The sequence below is a fragment of the Gossypium arboreum genome, chromosome 11 (assembly GCF_025698485.1).
Source record: "Gossypium arboreum isolate Shixiya-1 chromosome 11, ASM2569848v2, whole genome shotgun sequence".
NCBI classification, from domain to species: domain Eukaryota; kingdom Viridiplantae; phylum Streptophyta; class Magnoliopsida; order Malvales; family Malvaceae; genus Gossypium; species Gossypium arboreum.
Window position 1 is genome coordinate 261,219 of NC_069080.1, and position 18,375 is coordinate 279,593.

At 31.5% G+C, this 18,375-nt stretch overlaps 3 protein-coding genes and 1 long non-coding RNA gene across 4 annotated transcripts; 3 read left to right on the forward strand and 1 right to left on the reverse strand.

The window, feature by feature from the left end:
• Positions 1-1,588: 1,588 nt before the first annotated feature.
• LOC108454776 (probable auxin efflux carrier component 1c) lies at positions 1,589-4,816 on the forward strand. Its single transcript, XM_017753345.2, has 6 exons — positions 1,589-3,006; positions 3,084-3,336; positions 3,430-3,515; positions 3,860-4,017; positions 4,279-4,355; positions 4,447-4,816. The coding sequence occupies exons 1-6, from the start codon at positions 1,803-1,805 to the stop codon at positions 4,511-4,513; spliced, it is 1,845 nt and encodes a 614-aa protein (XP_017608834.1). The 5' UTR covers positions 1,589-1,802; the 3' UTR covers positions 4,514-4,816.
• A 4,955-nt stretch (positions 4,817-9,771) lies between these two features.
• LOC108453997 (thaumatin-like protein) lies at positions 9,772-11,482 on the forward strand. Its single transcript, XM_017752273.2, has 2 exons — positions 9,772-10,411; positions 10,493-11,482. The coding sequence occupies exons 1-2, from the start codon at positions 10,345-10,347 to the stop codon at positions 11,161-11,163; spliced, it is 738 nt and encodes a 245-aa protein (XP_017607762.1). The 5' UTR covers positions 9,772-10,344; the 3' UTR covers positions 11,164-11,482.
• A 1,991-nt stretch (positions 11,483-13,473) lies between these two features.
• On the forward strand, positions 13,474-14,314 carry LOC108455801 (probable calcium-binding protein CML27). The gene has a single exon (XM_017754349.2). The coding sequence runs from the start codon at positions 13,682-13,684 to the stop codon at positions 14,120-14,122; it is 441 nt and encodes a 146-aa protein (XP_017609838.1). The 5' UTR covers positions 13,474-13,681; the 3' UTR covers positions 14,123-14,314.
• Positions 14,315-15,204: 890 nt separating this feature from the next.
• On the reverse strand, positions 15,205-16,918 carry LOC128284262 (uncharacterized). Its single transcript, XR_008274649.1, has 2 exons — positions 16,438-16,918; positions 15,205-16,069 (listed from the first exon to the last, which is right to left on the reverse strand). It is a non-coding gene; the product is annotated as an uncharacterized LOC128284262 (long non-coding RNA).
• Between the last annotated feature and the right edge of the window lie 1,457 nt (positions 16,919-18,375).

Genomic DNA, 18,375 nt, shown 5'->3' on the forward strand with positions numbered 1-18,375 from the left:
ATTAATCAAAAGTTTTTTTTCTCCTTCTCTTTTACGATCAGTTTTATTTTCATGAAATAACTTTAAACATCATGAATTTACGAATCAAAATCCAAATAGCTTTCTTCTCTAATCTTCGCCACTAACTATTAGTTCAACTTAGATCTAAGATATGTTTTACTCGTCAATAACTATTGATCCACTGTACTAAATATTGATGGTCAAATCGTCTCTTAGAGCTTGATAGCTAAATTTAAAAAAAAAATTTACACCCTAGTGACTTAAATGAATTTTTTTTAAAGTTAAGTAATTAAAATATAAAGTTACTAATAATTTAGTGAGCTTAGATAGAATTAATCCAAAGCTTTTTAACTAGTATGTCCTATTTGTTCAAATTTTAAATATAAGTTAAGAAAAAAGGTCATACAATTAAGAAAAACTCTTCTATTAATATATCATCTTGAGGTCGACGTGATGGGATTATCCTTCTCGTCTCCCAAAATATTTCATCTGTAATTTAGGAATTTTTCATATAAAAATACCCTAAAGTAAATAGAAGATATTATTAAACCTTATGAAATTACCGAAGAATTGTCATCTTTACTTGAATTTTTTTCCTCACATTTATTACTTCATTATTTTACATATTTTTTTATAATATGAATAACCAAATCTATCAAAACTCAAAATATATATTTTAAATCTCCTTAAAAGTTAACTCTCTTTGTGTAATGTAGTTAGGTTCTTCAAAATATAGTTATATCATCTCAAGTTAGTCAATCCTAATATATGAAACACAAAATGAGAAATTGAGTGAAGTGTTGTTAACATTTTTATTAAAATTGTTTTTAATTTCTCACAAATCTAAAGCTCCAAGAATTGAAGTTAAAAATATTCGGTTCAAATGAATCTTTTAAACATATTATGAAATAGAAAAATCAATTCGCTCATAATTTGTTAAATTTACTACATTAGGAGTCAGAACATAGCAACAACAATCCAAACCATTTTAAAACAGATGATATGAGTATTCTCTTTTAATTTATTCTTCATCTTAAAGAGTGAATTTTAAATTAAGATTATATTGACATAATTTATAAATAAAGAGAGTTAAAATTTAATTAATTGAGTGATCATTCAACATATTGATGGAGTCAGCCTCCTAATTGTATTATATCGTGAGTATGTTTCGATATTTTTCTTATTAATAAATGTACATGCAATTTCATTTTAATTCACTTGAAACTTTAAAGAGTGGTTTTTTTAACTAGAGCCTGGACATAGATAAATCTTTAAGAATATATCTTCAGAAGTTAAGAATCAGAACAGAACGATAAAAAGAGCGATAAAAAGGCAAGTAGGCAGCATAATTAGAATCCATTTGTGAAAAAGGCAGTCTAAGAAAAAAGAACAAGAAAAAAAAGGCTCTTTTCAATTTTAATGTTTACAAAAAGCTTAAAAAGGTGTCTCCAAAACAACTACACTTTGAGATATGAAGACACACACCCATCACCTTCCCAACCTCCCCCTAAACAGATGATATATACAAATACCAACTTACCAAGACTTTACTCCATACAAAAGGCAAAAATCCAAACCCTTGATTAAAAAAGCAAAAGCAAAAGCAAGAGCATACCCCCCCCCCTGTGCTAGCTTTGGGGACTGCAAGACTTCCCCCCCTCTGCTTAATTACCCCACTTGTCTTGCCCCATAACCCCATAAACACATGCTCTTCCCATTTCCTTTGCCTCCTTCATCATCACTTGTTCCAAGGCTCTCTCCTCTTCTCTACCTTGCCCTTTCGGTTTTGTTGATACCCAAAGATGATCACCATTACAGATTTCTACCATGTCATGACTGCCATGGTTCCACTTTACGTGGCCATGGTTTTAGCTTATGGCTCGGTGAAATGGTGGAAGATTTTCACTCCTGATCAGTGTTCAGGAATTAACCGTTTTGTTGCTCTCTTTGCTGTCCCTCTCCTTTCTTTTCACTTCATCGCTTCTAATGACCCTTATTCTATGAACTTTCGTTTCATAGCTGCTGATACACTTCAAAAACTTATAGTTCTTGCAGTACTTGCTGTTTGGACCAAGGTCAGTAAAAGAGGTTGTTTGGAATGGACCATTACCCTTTTTTCACTTTCTACTCTTCCAAACACTTTGGTTATGGGTATTCCTTTACTTAAAGGAATGTATGGGGATTTTTCAGGGAGTTTAATGGTGCAAATAGTTGTTCTTCAATGTATTATTTGGTACACTTTGATGCTTTTCTTGTTTGAATATAGAGCGGCTAAAATGCTTATCTCTGAGCAATTTCCCGGCACAGCAGGCTCTATTGTTTCTATCCATGTTGATTCAGATGTCGTGTCGCTTGATGGTCGACAACCTATTGAAACCGAAGCTGAGATTAAAGAAGATGGTAAGCTTCATGTTACTGTCAGAAAATCCAATGCTTCAAGATCAGATATTTTCTCAAGAAGGTCCCATGGTTTTACATCTACAACTCCACGTCCTTCGAATCTAACCAATGCTGAGATATACTCTTTGCAATCATCGAGGAACCCAACACCAAGAGGCTCGAGCTTTAACCACACTGATTTTTATTCCATGATGGCTGGGGGACGCAATTCAAATTTCGGTTCTGCAGATGTTTACGGTTTGTCTGCTTCGCGTGGACCAACTCCGAGACCATCCAACTATGAAGAGGATGGTGCAGCCGCTGGTAAACCGAGGTTCCATTACCAAGCACCAGGCGGTGGTGGCGCTGCAACCCATTATCCGGTTCCTAATCCTGGTATGTTTTCGCCGACTGGTTCTAAACCCCTCGGTGGTGGTAATGCAAATGGAAATGCAAAGAGGCCTAATGGTCATCCCCAACAAAAGTCTGAAGATGGTGGTAGGGATCTTCCAGTGTTTGTTTGGAGTTCTAGCGCTTCTCCTGTTTCCGATGTCTTTGGCGGTGCCGGCCATGATTACGGCGCTGCCGACCAGAAAGATGTTAGATTGGCTGTCTCCCCAGGGAAAGGTATAGCTCATGCTTCAATATTTGTACTTTATGTATACAACGTGTATTAGATTAATAGTTGCTGTGGTGTGGTGCAGTTGAAGGGCATAGAGAGAATCGTGAAGAGTACATGGAAAGAGAAGACTTGAGCTTCGCTAAAGGAGGAATGAACGGAGAAATGAACAAACACGAAGGTGACAAGGTGGGGGATGGCAATGGCAAGTCCAATACAATGCCTCCAACAGGTGTAATGACAAGGCTGATACTGATCATGGTCTGGAGAAAGCTTATAAGGAATCCCAACACCTATTCAAGCTTGATAGGTCTCACTTGGTCTTTAATCTCGTTCAGGTATGTCTCGTTCACGTAGAATCTCTGTTTATTATATATAAAAATATTTTGGTATAGTTTATGATCATAGCTTGTTTGCTTGGTTTATTGTAGGTGGAATGTAGAAATGCCAGCGATTATAGCAAAGTCCATTTCAATTCTGTCAGATGCAGGACTTGGCATGGCCATGTTCAGTCTCGGTCAGTAAATTACACCTCGTTTCCTTTGCTTTCAAATCACACACACACAACACTTGATGATCATTACAAAATGTAGTAATAAAGCGAGCACAGTAACTGGCAAAGCAAAACTGTTAAGGTGATGATAACATGTTGGTTCTTTAAGTCTTTTTTTTTTTTTTTTTTTTGGTCTTGGATTTTGACATGATGGTGGGGGGTGGTGGAAGTGATGATGAAAGGTCTTGGTCTTTTAAGGATTAAAAAAAAAAAAAAAGACAGAAATGTTGGTTGTTAATGTCTGGTTCTGACAACAAGTGATAATGGGGGGGGGGATGTTAATGTTAATGTTTGGATGCAAAGAACAGGTCTGTTCATGGCATTGCAACCAAGGATCATAGCATGTGGGAATTCGGTTGCAGCTTTTGCAATGGCCGTGAGATTCCTTACAGGTCCAGCTGTCATGGCAGCCGCTTCCATTGTTGTTGGTCTCCGTGGCGTTCTCTTACGGGTTGCCATTGTCCAGGTCACTTCCCAATATCCCATTTACCCATAAATATTAACCCTGCATGCACACCTTATTTTGTACACTTTATATCTTTTTGGTCAGTATCTCAAATATATTATACATTCTTTAATTCATTAACAATATCTGTCTATTTTTTTTTTTTAATTAGGTTGGTTCAAATTTTAAATATAAATTTCTTTTGCTATCTTCATATAACTATTTCTGACATATCCTTTTGTGTTGCATGTATTTTGGTTACCAAAATATAAAATAAAACAGGCAGCTCTTCCTCAAGGAATAGTACCCTTTGTCTTTGCAAAGGAATACAGCCTGCACCCTGATATTCTCAGCACAGCGTGAGTCTCTTTACTCACTTTTTATTCTTTTTCCAGTTGAAAGGTAAAAGCATCCAAATCAATTAATTCCTTCTTATTTTTGAAATTGCAGTGTAATCTTTGGGATGCTAATAGCTTTGCCCATAACACTTGTCTACTATATATTATTGGGGATATAAATTAAGCGGCAAATGCAAATGCAAATGCACAATACTCTTTTGATGTTCCACATTCAAAGGCCAAAGAAATCCTGGACCGACACATCATGACTGCATTCATGATTAATGTCTCTCTCCTTTACTTTTAATCCTTAGTTAAATTTGTAAAATCTTTATTTGTAGTCAAATTATAGGGGGAACTGTTTTTTGTTTTTTTTTTTTTCTAGCTAATTATCTTTTTATTCCAAACAATTTTATTCCTTGTCATGATAGCTTAAAAAAAAAGAAAATTTAACCCCTCGATATTTGTGATGGAAGTTTGAATTGAAGCCTGCATAATTGGATTGATACAGTGTAATAACTCTTAATTATTTTGGAATTACATTGTTTAAAAAGTAACATATATACAAAATAAAATTGCATATTCACTCCTTACATTTTCAATTACATTGTCAACCGTAAACAATAAATTGTTTAATTTTTCATTCATAATCATTATAAATCCATTTACTCGCTAGATTCGAATCATTGCATCTCTTATAATTTAATATTCATAATTCAGGTTGTTATCGTCATACAAGATTCTGTTGTAAACAAAATGTTTATATCTTAAATCCCAACTTGATTTTTTTATTGATGTTAATTAAATCAAAATTGTGTTTCATGATTAAAGTAAAAATATTTAAGAAATTACATGACAAGCTGCAAAATGAATTATTTATCAAGTTTTATTTGATAAAAAAAGTATAAAATTCCTATTAAAAAAAGTTGGCGTGGCAGTAACACACAAAGGCTGATAATGGTTGAAATTAAATAACTATATATATTGATGATATGATATGCATGGCAGCCCATCATATGGCAAACATGACGGGTACTTTAGCACAAAGGCCTTGTAAAATGCTTTGGATGAAAATTAATTTGTCAAACCTTTTCATTATAATTTTGATATTTCTTTGACTTTATTGCATCTCTTTTTTTCCCATGATTCTCGCACAAAATTTGAGTGAGTAAATTATACACATATATATACCTTCATACAGCTTTAATTGCATCAAAACTTGTTGTTCATAAAAGTAGTTTGAATAAGTTGGTATTCTTTTTCTTGATTCCCGCAGAAAAGTTTGATTTTAAAAATACTTTTTTTAATTTTCGAAAGTTACGTGTGTAAAATGGAAAGAAATAAAATAGCTTAGAAAGGCGTAGAAGAAACAAACAATGAGAAGACGAAGATAGATGCCTAAACAAATTTAGTGGCATCGTCAACTCTATCATATCAATTTCACACCAGATATTGATTCAAATTTAATAAATATATAGTCTAGTTTAAACAGCTCTATTTATCAATTTAGTTAAATCCGAGTTTCGTAATACTTAACTCAAACAATTCGTGAGAATTATTAAACTATTCATTTCACTTATACCGTTGTAAAACTTAAGTGATTTTACACCATTCTATAACTTTCTTTTAAATGATTATTCGTAAAAAATTATAAAATGGTATAAGATTTTAGACCGATGTAAGTGGATCTCTCATTTCTAAATAATTCATATTATTAACGTTTTATTTTTAATATATAAGCTTGATTTTTAAACTAAACTCAAACTTGAACTTGAATACATACAAGGTTAAGTTTAAATTAGTATAAAATTAATGAATAAACTTAATTGAGCTTGAATCGAGTAACTACTAATAAGATAAATATATAATGTTTAATGTTAATTGATTATTTATTTTATATTGTTAAGGCGTAGTTTTATATTATTGGAATACCAGTAAGAGTGTAGCACAAAATTGAATAATTTAAGGTATAGTAAAATGTAATTTAATGTGGATACAAAATGCAGTTTCATAACATGTTTCTACTTTCTATTATTCAAAATTTAATAATAAACAATCAAAACCATTTATATATATACACTACAAAATATCAATCTTTTTAAAAGTATATGAGTAACTTTTTCTAAATATTTTTAAAATTGATTTGATTTTATTGCATTTTCAATTGTCACCATGTAAATGATAGTATATAAAGCACAATTTTATTGCAAAAGAAAAAGGCCGAAACCAAAGCAACGCTAGTTTTGGGGTGGGTCGGCCTTCCCCTAGACAATCCATCGTGGCTTTGTCACATCTTTATGTTCTTCTCCTCTTGCATTCGATTGTTTAAGAATTGTGTTATTCCTCTATTCCTATGACATTTATTAATAATAATATGTTAAATTCAAAAGACAAGAATCTATATAAAATGGCTTAGTTCTAATCTAGCATTCTTGACTTAACCTATATTTAAATAAATTTATAATTTATAAAAATGAATTTAAATTAATTATTTAGACAAATTTTAAAGTTGGCCAAAATTATGAATTCCAATTAAGGTGATAAATTTTGGTACTAAACTAAATAAAAAAATTCTAAATTCAAGTTGAGTCAAAATTTTCTTTGGTACTGGTAATATTGATGTGTACCTATTAATTTTGTTTGTACAAGTTAAAAATGGGGTACCAACCATTATGAGGAAATTTGTTTTTCCTTATTTATTTTATAATTGTTGAATGATGAATTGTTATGAATTTAGTATGAGTTGATTGTAATGTTAATGCATAAATTAATTTATTTTTCTTGTTTATTTTGTTATTTTATCTCACAATTATAAATATTTTGTATATATAATAAATATATTAAAAATAACTAACATTAAAAATATAATAGGTAAATTGTAAGTACACTCTAAAATGCTATTTTGGTTGGGGAAATGTATATATATATATATATTTATAGAGGAGAGAACTATTTTGTATTATAGATATTACTCAAACTTGCCTCATATATGAATAGAAAACTGCAAGTAGCATGAGCACGCATGGAAGACATCATTAATTAGAGCACTCAATTTGGCATAATCATTAGTAATTATTTATAATATTAAAACTTTCAAAAGTACAAATCATGTGTTTGGAAGGACATTCACTATTCACCTTATTATTTTATATGTTTAACACAAATAATTTCTATTTTTGTTTGTTCGGCCTACTGAACTTGGGAAGGAAATACTTCTGCAAGCATCCAATTGTTATCCAAATTAAGATTTATCGTGGTGGATGGCTACAAATATCCAAAAGGAAGCCCAATCAATGAATCCAACCCAATGGAAATTGTTAAATCATCCTCTTTTTTCATTTTATTAAATTTATATTCTGTATAACATCAATTCAAATGGGTTGATTTTAAGTCTCATTTTCTATATAGATCCAACCTTGGACAATATATTTTAACTTGAGTTAGGTCTGGCCTGCTCAGAATACATTATATTATAAAAATATTATATTAATTATTTATGTTATATTTATATTTATATTAAATCACTAACCCAATAACAATTAAACCTATTACTCAAAATCTAAAAGAAGGAAATCTTATCCAACTAAATATAAAGTTTTAAAAGTATATTTAACACAACAAAATATTTATTATATTTACTTGTGTTTTCTAAATATTAATAATTTTAATGTGTTAAAAACTTTTTATTTTATATTTTTAAATAAAAATAATTAAAAATATCAAATATGAACAAACCGGTTAAGATTGAGTTCAGCCAAGCCTAAATAAAATATAAACCCATTTGTGAGCCAGGCCAGGGCTTAAAGATATGGTTTATTTACCTGACCCAGCCCAACCATCAACACCTCCACCTATTTATATTTTGAGTTTATATTTGTATACTAAGGAAGGGTTGTTGAAAAGTAAATAAAATTTTATATTTATAAAGTAAATGATATTTTATCATTTTAAAGCTGCAATTTTACGATTTAATAATTAATTGCTTTTAGATTTGAATTATTAAGGGTTATACAAATTGAATTCATATCAAAATGAAGATTTTATTGAAGCTATATTTAGGTGGTGTAATCTCAAGACTGGAAGGATATTGACAAGGTGATGCCACTAGTTAGGAAAAAATAAAAGGAACAGGGTGATTCCCTTGCACATGACATGTGATGGCAAAATGGCAATGACCTTGTGTGTGTTTTTCATCTGCATTTGATTGATTTGGATACAGACAAGTAAGGGATCTGACAACCTCGATTATTGAGCTGCCTCTCATTTCCCTTTTTTTCTTCTTTACTGTTGTTTTCCTACTTTTTTCAGTAAATTTGAAATTTTAGATTTTATTAAAATATGTCTATGATTTAAGGAAAGGTTATAGAATGACTTACATCATTTGAGACAGACGTGTTATTAAGATTATTTATATATTTACAATCATGTTTGCGAGTAAAATATGAGAATATTATGTTGGAATGTTAAATTACTCTCAAAATGTTAGATGATTTAAACTAAACGTCCCAACTCCCAACGTTGTCCTTTTTCTTCTCCGGCTTAGACTTCTCGAAACGGACCTCTAAAATACCGAAACTGACCTTGGACTCTGGCCTCCATGCCTTGGATCTCTACCGTCTGTCCTTCCCGTAACCATTGTTTAGTTTCGTTGGAAGCACCGAACCCATCTCATCTCAAAGCCTCCGATCTCTGATCTTTCAAAATAGTATGTTCTTAAGCATGTGTTTGACCTTACGGGGTCTTTCGAGTCCATTGTGACTTGAGTTTTCCGGTCCTTTTTTACTTTGTCACTTGATATGGCCTCCCACTGCATATGTTGTTTTAGGTTCAGAAAAGTTTTCAACGCCATGGTGTCGAGGGTCTCCACATCAATATTTGGGAAAATTATTGGTGCCGACTTAGGCCTCCCCCTAAGCCACGCCTTCACATGGATCATCAATTTTAAATTTTTAAATGTTAATTTAATTCAGTAATATTATTAAATTTTTAGGTGAAAATTAAAACGTCAGGAATTATTAAAATTTAATAATTTAACAATTTTTTAGTAAATGATTAAATTCCAGATATATAAAAATAATCACATTAGCTAATAGAAGATCTCGGAAAATTACTAAAATAATATGAATGCTAATAAATTACATAAAAAATTGTTAAACTATTAAATTTTAATAATTCCTTAGTTTTCACCCAAAAGTTTAATAATATTACCAAATTAAATTAATTTTTAAATTTTCTTAAAATATAAAAATTATAACTGATAATCCATGTTAGGGGAGGCTTGACACGGATTTGACTCATCAATGTATCAAAATTTACCCCAAAATCAAGGCCAAAATAGACATCCACAATTCTGATTATTTTTTTACTGTAGAAAACATACTAATTTTGCATTCATATCATTTTAAAAAAACATTATTTTTTCATATTATTTGGGTAATTTTCCCTCAATATTGAGTTGCCCTTGATGGTTGGGTGTGCCAAACACCCAATTTTTTCTTTCATTGAGCAATAGGACTGAGGCATTTAACTCCTTTCCCCGCTCTAAGAGTTCGGGCTTGGGCTTGTGAATGTGATGTTGATCTCCTTTAGCTTGTAATCGTTTCTTTCTTTATGTAAAACTTCAAATTTTGATTCAGAACAGAAGACTTTGTAAAGGTGAGCTTCTTTTTTTCTTACTTGAGCTGTTGAAGCCTTCAAAGTAACAAATTAGAACCGTTGAAAAGGGGTTTACAGTACTACTGAGTGCTGTCCCCACCTTTTTTTTATTGTTCAATATGCAACTCATTGAAGTCCCATTTACAGTAGGGGAGGTCCAAATTCCAGCAGGCTTTACTCACATTTCACTAAAAAAAAACCTAAGAAAAATCATACAGTAACCAAACCCTGACTCTGGTTTCTTTTCTATCTATAAAAAGCCTACCATGGTTAGAAGCTTAGTGATATAATCCAGGCAGTCCTTTCCTTTCCTTTTTCTCCTCTTACATGCTTCTTGGTACCCAAGGTTTCAGCCATGGCGACAATGCTGAGATCTCTGCTAACTTTCACACTCTTCACGCTTCTTTTCTCCTACGTTTCTGGTACTCTCTTACACTTGGAAGTTTTTAACTTGGTTATATGTACGGTCTTTTATAACATTTGCTTCTTTTTGTTTTCAACAGCAACAACAATAACACTCTACAACAAGTGCCCTCATCCAGTGTGGCCAGGTATCCAACCCAGCGATGGGAAGCCACTTTTAGCTCGCGGTGGCTTTAAACTTCGACCCAACAAGGCCTACTCCATGCGTCTCCCTCCCCTCTGGTCCGGTCGTTTCTGGGGTCGTCACGGCTGCTCCTTCGACGCATCCGGACGCGGCCGTTGCGCTACTGGTGACTGCGGCGGTTCCCTCTTCTGTAACGGCCTCGGCGGTGCCCCGCCTGCTACGCTAGCCGAAATCACCCTCGGCCAGGACCAGGATTTCTACGACGTGAGCTTGGTGGATGGCTACAACATAGCAATGTCAATAACCCCATTCAAAGGCTCAGGCAAATGTAGCTACGCTGGGTGTGTGAGTGACTTGAACTTAATGTGCCCCGTTGGTTTACAAGTGAGATCGAAGGATAACAAGCGAGTGGTAGCTTGTAAAAGTGCTTGCTTTGCTTTCAACTCGCCGAGGTATTGCTGCACTGGGACCTTCGGGAACCCCCAGTCATGCAAGCCAACAGCGTATTCGAAGATTTTCAAGGCAGCTTGTCCCAAAGCATATTCCTATGCATACGATGATCCAACCAGCATTGCTACTTGCACCCGCGGCAATTATTTGGTCACTTTTTGCCCCCATCGTCGCTAGAATTGTTATTTTATATATACTTAGTAATAACTATCATCAAAGTTAGATGCTATATCTACTACGTATATTACTTACTGTCTAATATCTTCGTATACTATATGTTGCTTTCTATGTAGTAGTGGGACTTATTAATTAGAAACATTTTATTATATATGGCGAATTTTTGTTAGCTTTTTTCTTATTAGATCTGCTAATAAGAGAATATCTGTGTGGGTGGCGGTGGTGTTGGCCACTGGCCAGTGGGGGCCATGGGTCCTTGACCACGTGAGCTGCAGTTAAGATCTTTGAATATATTGACAAAAAAAAGGTATCTATGGCATCTGAGATAGCTCTTCATCATTTCATCAAATTTTAATAATGTAGTATCTACTATATATGTTATGGTTTGGGTAAGGTCACATTCAGCTTGTATTTAATTGTATAATGTTGTAAAATATTATTCTTTTGAGATTGATTTTTATATAATAAAATAAAAAAACACTATATAATTTTCAATTATTTTTATTTTACTAATTTAACAAAAAGTTGGTATGTTTTAATATATTTTTTATAAATACATTTGGGTGGCGGTGGAATCCATTGCAATTTACAGCTTAGAATGAAAGTGGGGTAATAAGGCTTTTGTAGTCGATTGATGAATCTTTGTTGCACTCGTTCCATCTCTAACCTCAAATCTCAATTGAAATGAGATAAATATTTTTTTAATAAAAAAAACTCAATTTTAACAAATGAGACTCAATATCCTACTAACTTCATTTTGAATATTTAAGATACTCATACCTAACACTCAAAAAATTAAAAAAAAAAAAAAAAAAACTCGAATGTGAATGTTGAATATCTTAAAAATTGCTTCTTTTAATCATTTTAAACTTTTAGGAAGTTCATTAGGTAGATTTTTGGATGGGGAAAATGTATAATGAATAAAAGTTGTGTCAAGCTCTCTCTTTTGGTTCTATATATGTGGGATCTTATTATCATCATAGATTTCTATTTTCCATCTGTCTATTGAATTCATAGAAATGCTTGGAAGAGAAGAGTTTATTGAAAGCATAATATTTAAAGTGTGTTGGGTGAAACTGAAGTATAATTGAAAATCTCCAAATTTTGATTGTTCATAAATTATATTGAAGAAAAATGGTAAGTTGAATGATGGGGTTGTTTTGGAAAATTGAAATTCACGAGCTTCTATAAACTGAAAAACGTGATGACAGTGTGTGTCAGAGAGTTGTTGACAGCTAATCCCTTTTTTCTTTTAGAGCGCCAGTTAGCTGTTTGGGAAACTGTGCTAATAAGAACCCATAACTTTTTCCTCGCTTTGGAATTTTTTTACCACAACACTTGCTTCAATGTTAAAAAATTATTTAGTTGATATTTTAGCTCAATTTTAATTGATTTAGTAAGATTTTATATCTTAATCAATTCTTTATTTAGTCTATCTAATTCAATCCCTTTTCTCAGTGTTGGCGCCCATTTTATCCTTACCAACCTACGCAGAGGTAATGAAATCTTTTACTTTAAGAGGCTAATCAACTGTTGAGACCATTTGTTAACTTTACCCTTCATAATCCACCAATTAATGCGAAACCCCGAGATTTAGCACAATAAAATCTCTAACTCATAATTGATTTAGAAAAAGAGAAGAATGAAAAACAAGAGAAAATATATTAATTTTTTATCCAACAATTCCGCCTAACATGTCCAATTAACATGTTTCAACTTATCCAAATAAAATTAATAAAATATATTCGAAACTAAATAAAAATAAATTTAAAATCAAAAACAAAAATCTACCAATTCATCAATGCATGACTTAACCTTTGACAGCACTACTAAAATCTCATTTATGTAAAATTAAGAGTTTTACTTTCTTAAATATCGAATAATTTAAATCCACAAATCTAAGCAAATAAATACAAATAAAATAATAAAATAATGGGAAGCAGTGCACTCAACGAAAGAGGTCAAATATAAGAGCATTGCAAGGATAGAAAAGGAATAGAATAGGTTAAAATGTGACATACCTCCATCTACTCTTTCAAAATTTAAAATTTAATTTTCATATTTTTAATTTTAAAATTTTAATTTTATATTTTAAAATTTAAATCAAACTCCTAACATTATTAATATTATTTTATTTAACTCAGATTTATTAAAATTTCATTTTCAACTATATTGCTATCAAATATTTTTTATTTTAAAATATTATATCAATAAATTTAATAAAAATAACAATATTAATAATTAAATTTAAATTCTAAAATTTAAAATGTAAATAAACTAAATTTTAAAAATAAAAATATAGAGAATATATTCTAAAATTTGAAAGAGTAGAATATGGCAAGGCTCTATTTTCCCTGTTTTCCTCCAGGATCCTAAAATAAAATGCCTAATCCCACCCCTCTTATTTCGCTCCCACCATTCATAGTGGAAACTAAAATTAGTCACTCAATCCTCTCTACTTCTTTTAATCGTTCACCAAAACCAAAAAATATTAAATCATGTCCAGCAGTAACCAACCATGGATCCAATCCAGAAAGTTTTCAACCAATTCGACAAAAACAAGGACGGCAAGATCTCTGTATCGGAGCTCGACGAGGTTTTGAAAGCGTTGGGTTGCTCCTCCCCTGAGGAGGAAATCAAACGTGTCATGGAAGAACTCGACATCGACAAAGACGGATTCATCAACCTTTCCGAGTTCATCAACCTCTGTAGTTCCTCTTTCGACACCGGCAACGCTGAAACGGAGCTTCGTGAGGCCTTCGAATTGTATGATCAGGATAAGAACGGCTTGATCTCGGCGGAAGAGTTGCATCTGGTTTTGAATCGGTTGGGGATGACGTGTTCGGTTGAGAAAGCTGTTAAGATGGTCGCTACTGTTGATGCGGATCATGATGGGCATATTAATTTCGAGGAGTTTCGGAAGATGATGAGTGATTCGAAGCCGGGTAATGAGGAATGAATCGAAGCCGTAGGATTGCAAGTTTTTTGGACAGTTATTTGTTGATTCAACCGACGTGAATGAATCAAAGGTATTGTTATATAGGTTGTTTGGAGTATTAATTACGAATATTGACAATAACTATATGGAATTTGCTGTACTTGATGGATTCTGAGCTCCATGGAATGAAATTTTAAATTGGATTGGTAGCAATGACCGGATTGCATTTTTGCATCTTTTGATTATAATTTCTTTTAAGATATTCAAAAGTTAATTTATTTATATTAATCTGATTTTTCAAATAAAAAATTTCATAGCACACCATACATATTACGATTAAAACTATCATTACAAATATCATTCTCGCTGAATAGAAGACAGAGAAATTGGTAGTAATCACTACATCAAAACGAGATTTATCAGCTTATCAATTGTTAATAATTACATCTTAACCATCACACGAACAATTCGCTTCGAGGGTTACGTGAAAGCCTCCAACAATCCCCATTGCATCTATGATGCGTAAAAATTTAAGTCTTGCATCATCTCACGATGTTCATTACATTGCTCTATTTTAATAGAGTCATATGATAACACATTTGCGTTGGTAATCCTCTTTAATACGACAGAATATTAAGGTTGTACATAATCCTGTTTTAATCAACCAAATCAAATTCAGTCAAGGTTTGGTTAAGGATTTTTTTTTAATTTTAATTAATTGAATTGATCAATAAACCAAAATTATTAATAATAAAATATTATAGGCCCAAACATATTAGATAGATTCAGTATATTATGTAGGGTAAATTACACCAACAGTCACTCAACTTTAGGGTACCTAATAAAATAGTCACCTAGGTTTCATTTCAGTCACCTAACTTTTAAAAAATAACAAAACAGTCACTAACGTTATAAAAAAGTGACAAAACAGTCACTGACTAACAGTTTCCGTTACTATCTTAACAGAACTGCTGATGAGGCAAATTAACTAGCTGACGTGGCCAGTTAACTTGCCACATTGGATGAAAAAATTGAAAAAAAAAACCCCAAAAAAAGCCCTTTAACAGAGAAGAAGAAGAAGAAGAAGATGAATTCAACACCAGTTTATCTACTAATTCATTTTCATTAAGGAGACATCATCGTATCTTGTGGTGACAAGCAATATTGTTTTGGTATACTTAATTATTTCTACTCTTTGTGTAAGATAATCCTAGCTACCAATATTTTATACTACATGATATGCTGCGTTACTAGTTTACTTCAGCTATGGTTTGTAATACAGGCTTCGACCCTCTGCAGCTATCATCATCAACATCAGGTGCGATGATTCCATTTGTGGTTTGTTTACTTTGTATGTTGTGAGATGCAATGTCCTGAGCTGAAACTCCTCCATTTTGAAGCAGCTCTTGCAGTTCTTGCTTACTAATTATCAACTTAATTCTGACAACATTGGGACTCCTTACTTGGTCATCATTCACTTCTGGATTTGAAAACCTCGCTTTCTTTTTCTTACCCTTTTTGGATGGTGATGGAAGAGGTATAAGGTACTACAACTGCCCTGAAATCAGCTTTGCATCAGGTTGAAGATGGTGGAAGCCTGAAAATGAATCCGACAGTGCATGACCGGAGAAGTTTGATAACACTTGTTCAACTTTGACGGGGGCTTGATATTCAAGGATTTTGCCATCAGGCTCCATAATTCTTATAACTTTCTCTTCAACAACTAAGCAATTCCCCATGGCTTTGTTGCTCACAATAAGACGAAAAAGAAAATATTGTTGAAGTTGAGTGAAGAAGAAGAAGAAGTTTCTCTTCAACAGTCTCTTCTTCTTCTGTTGCTACTGCTTCTTTTTCTTTTTCTTCTTCTTTTTCTTCTGTTGCTGCTGCTGCTTTTTCTTTTTCTTTTTTTCATCCAACGTGGCAGGTTAACTGGCCACGTCAGCTAGTTAATTTGCCACATCAGCGGTTCTGTTAAGACAGTAACGGAAGCTGTTAGTCAGGGACTGTTTTGTCACTTTTTTAAACGTTAGTAATTGTTTTGTTATTTTTTAAAAGTTAGATAACTGAAATAAAACCTAAGTGACTATTTTATTAGGTACCCTAAAATTGAGTGACTTTTAGTGCAATTTACCCTATTATGTAAGCTCAAAATATAAAAATTAAAGAATAATTTTAAAACTAATTGGATTTATACAAATTATTATAATATGCTTAAGATTGTAATAGATTTATATGTTTTTAAATTAAAAAATAAAATAAAAGTAAAAAACGAAAGAAGTCCTTTTTTTTTTTTTCCTTCTCCCTTTCCTCTCTATTGTTTTTTCCCCATCTCCTACCTCGTGGTTTCTTTGTCCTTGCTGGCTCCCTCTCACGACGTTGGTGTTTGGTCGAGCCTCTGATGGCTCTTTAGGACATGTTGGATGGTTGTTGCTCCTGTTTAGATAAAGGGCTCCTTCGCTAGTTTCTTTCCCTTTCCGGCATAAGGAGTTTTTTAGAATAATAAGTGGCCTTACAAGTCGTAGAGGACTTTTGTTCTCTGGGGTCAGTAGTGACTGGTTTACTCAAGTTTGGGATGGCTCGTTTGATTTGTATGAATTAATGAGAAGTGAGATGGTATAGGTTAAGTGGGAAGAACAAATTATGAGGATTGGATTCAACGCACCTGTGCTTTCCTTCTGGTAAATACTTGTACCCGTGACGTTTGTGTTTCTTCCTGTCATACATTTTTTTGGAATATTCATATTTGATACTATTTTGTTGGGTTTGTTTTCCTTTATACCGGGATCCTTGTGATTCCCATTTATTGTAATAATTTTACATATCAATGGAAAAGAATTATAAGCGTCGGATATATAATTGTTACAATATATGTGTATTAATATATAAATCTATACTATATATTAATCACTTCAAGAAAATGTCTTTATTTTATAAACTAAATTGTATTGTTTTTAGAGGTTTTTTCATCATTTTCTTTAGAAAAATATAAAATAAGATTTAAACTCAATACTCTATTTTCAATATTTATATTTTACCATTTCAACTAAAACCTAATTTATTAATTATATCTATTTTTATAAATATATTTATTACATAATTTTATTTTTCAATTACATTGTAAGTCATAATCTAATATTAAATAAATATATAATCAAGCCAGAATTGACCTCGGCAGGGACAACACCAAAAGCAAGACAATGGTTCTACACCCTCTAAAATGGTAAATTATTATTTTAGTCCCTTTAATTTTTAAAATTATAAATTTATTTAGTGGTAAAAATACACAAGATAAAAACTTTTTCAATTTAATTCTTTTAAAATTCTAAAATAACAAACATATACACAAATAAAATTGTACTTTAAACCCTTTTAAAATTTTATAATTTAATTTTAACAGATAAACTTTTGAGAATCGAAACTTAATTTTTATTTTTATTTTCTTTTATCCACAGCTTCTCTAAAATATATATTGGATTAATATTTGTGCCAAACCTATACATTTTGACTTCATATATCTGCTCAAATTCTCTTAAACATCAGATCAGAATTTAAAAATAGAAGAAATAATTTAATTAAGGCAAACTTGGTGTTCCGATGAATAATAATATCACTCATAAATGCATGGTTAAATTGGATTATCTTATGGGTATATACATGTTCTTAATGAAAACATAAAATTGGAATGTAAAGATTACAGAGAAAAGAATAATTGTCACTAAAACAAGGAATCCAATCCCTAATTAAAATGACTTACTTAAACATCATATTATCCATTTAAATACTTTCTACTCACTTTCATTATTTATTTTACACCAAAATGAGAAATTTTTGGACCAACATTCTTTTCATTTTCTTTCCATTTTCAATCCATCAAATTGAGCGAAAATATTGAGTTAATTGTATATTGATGAGTTTTATTTTATCATCTTTAACTTAATTAAAATTTTTGGAATTAAGTAAAATTCAAGTCGAACATAGTCAAACAAATTTGTTCCAGTTAAATAATAATAATAATAAACTAGCCATATTGAAATATTGTTTACAATATGATTAAATTTCAAGTTAATGAACATAAATACTTTATATAGTTGAAAAATATTTTAAAAATAATAATTAATATGATAATTTATTTTGTTTAATCGTCAAATTTATCTTTTAGGAATTTTAAAAAATTATATAGTTTAACATTTATACATATTTAAAAATTTTCAATAAATTTATCGATATATATTTTATAAAATTTCAATAAATTTATCATTATATATTTTATAAAA